Source organism: Camelus ferus, chromosome 36 (genome assembly GCF_009834535.1).
Source record: "Camelus ferus isolate YT-003-E chromosome 36, BCGSAC_Cfer_1.0, whole genome shotgun sequence".
Classification (NCBI taxonomy): domain Eukaryota; kingdom Metazoa; phylum Chordata; class Mammalia; order Artiodactyla; family Camelidae; genus Camelus; species Camelus ferus.
Window position 1 is genome coordinate 11,179,047 of NC_045731.1, and position 2,250 is coordinate 11,181,296.

The 2,250-nt window shown below is 32.0% G+C and overlaps 1 protein-coding gene across 1 annotated transcript in view; it reads left to right on the forward strand.

The window, feature by feature from the left end:
* LOC116661678 (POTE ankyrin domain family member A-like) overlaps positions 1-1,405 on the forward strand; it is a 23,148-nt gene extending 21,743 nt beyond the window's left edge. The window contains exon 14 of the mRNA XM_032474182.1: positions 1,393-1,405. Coding sequence (XP_032330073.1) covers positions 1,393-1,405 — 13 coding nt within the window. The remainder of the gene's footprint in view (positions 1-1,392) is intronic.
* Positions 1,406-2,250: the final 845 nt, after the last annotated feature.

Sequence of the window (2,250 nt, forward strand, 5' to 3'; positions counted from 1 at the left end):
ATATTTTGAAATATGCTTGCATGATTTATATATGTGTGAATGATCTCTCATGGGGGAAATATGAGAGTTTACTTTTTAGCAGTATCTTATTTGGATGAGTTAGAACAACAAACAGTATAAGCTACTTCTATTCCATTCGCCAAAAAGCTAAAGACAAATGATTGTTCAAATTCACGATTACTTCTAAGAAAGAGGAATAAAAACAAAGTAATTCTGAGGGGCAATGACTCATGAGTGAAAGCCACACACATAGTAAACAGAAACTGTCACTAATATGTCACAGAGGCAGAGTGAGATGGACTGAAAGAACAGACACTGAAGAAGTGTTTTCTGCAAAGAAATATTAGGTTTGGGGACAAACCATTAAAAAAAAAAGTGGGGAGGAGGAAGAAAAGAAAAAAATGAGACATGACTAGTCAAGTACAAACTTAAGGCAAGAAAAAAGGAAAATGTAAGTATAACAAGGCATGTGGAGAAATATATATATTTCAGCATTTATATATAATAGATCAGGAATGTATCAGTATTGTTAGGGATATACCATGAGTGAAAGCCTCTGTTTTACCTTTTTATTATATATATAAAAACATATAAATTATATATGCAAGTATATATATTATTCTTCAAGTTTTATAAAAATATCAAAATACATGATATATGAAACATATATATAAAACAAAGGCCTTTGTTCATAGTATATCCCCAATAATGCTGACCTGTATTACTCTACAACTGTTTGTTTGTAAATACTACTATAAGTGAGAGTTAAATTTTGTCACTCTCAGTCACTCAATTGAACATGGTCGTCTCTCACTACCTGAACGCTGCAAATTATTACTAGAGAGAGAGAAAAATAGATTTTAGAAAGTTCCTAACATATCAAATTTCCACCTAGACAAAGAACTGGTAATCAGGATTCTAAGGATAATATATAGCTTGAAAAGATATATTTAATGGAACATGAGAGGGGGCTAAAAGAAGGTTAAAAAGTTTTCATCTCAAATTCTAAGCTCACAGTTGGTGGATACTGAAAAACAGACTGTAACCTCTTCCTACTTATCATATACTTCTTATCTACTTCCTTGGCATTTATGACATACTTCCTCTCATAACAACTGAACTTTTACAGCCTAAATAAAGGGAATAGAAATTTAAGTCATATTTTTAGAATTTGAATAGATTTCATTATGACATAGTACGCATATTATATTACCTGTACCATCAAACAGATTTCATTATGATAGAGTGTGCATGTTACAGTACGTGCAGCATGATGCAGAATTCCATGTCTCTTCATGCATTCACATTCAAAAAATACTAAAATGCTTCTTACATTTAAGACCTTATTCTAGGTGCTCCAGGAAATGCACAATTACGTTCCCTAATCTCTAGCGGTGTACACTGATGCAGGGGCTATAAGATGAATATGTAAATAACTATACTACAAAATGTCTGAAACTTGAAATTTTAGAATGGGACACGAGGACTGGACATACTTTTTAAAACTGTAATACAGAAGAATTCTGAAATAGGTTTCATCATATGGTTGTTATTAAGAGTCTACTTTTAAAGCTGGCTGTTATTTTAGGAAAAACATGTATTCTTCAGTTAGATGCAGAGTTTTGAATATACTTGTAATGGGATAATTTAGAAAACACAGAGGAATCTCTTTATAATATGGATTTTGAGAAACAGAATTTTAATTTCTAAATTTCTAGAATTTCAACTATTATTTTAGTCTTAATGCAGAACCAGAGATAGAAATAAAGTAAAAAAAAAACAAAAACAAAAAACAAAAAAAAACCCTCTTTCCTCACAACTCTCTGATACCAAAATAAAAAGTGTCCAAGGGGGAAAAAAAAAGATACATGCTACGTAAGTTTTGGAACTGAAAGGCCCCAGGAAGAGGCCATGATTATCACAGTAAGTAGCTGTGTGCACTGAAGATGTCCCTGAGGCACGAGTATTATACAAGTGCTGTCAGTGTGGTTTGAAAGTCAAAGAATCCTTATCCTTGGCCAAGCTTCACACCTCCTCTGTTGTGGGAAACCTTTCCACAATACAATTTTCCTGTCACGATCTATTTTCTAGTCCATTTTGCTTCAGCCTCATCTTCAGTATTTATCAAAGTAAAAAAAAAAAAGAAAAGAAAAAAAAAAACCTGCCATATTTTCATAAAATGGTTTACTCTGACCAACTTTCTCATACAAACATAAAACAATGATAAGCAGAACACTGCTAAATTTTAAG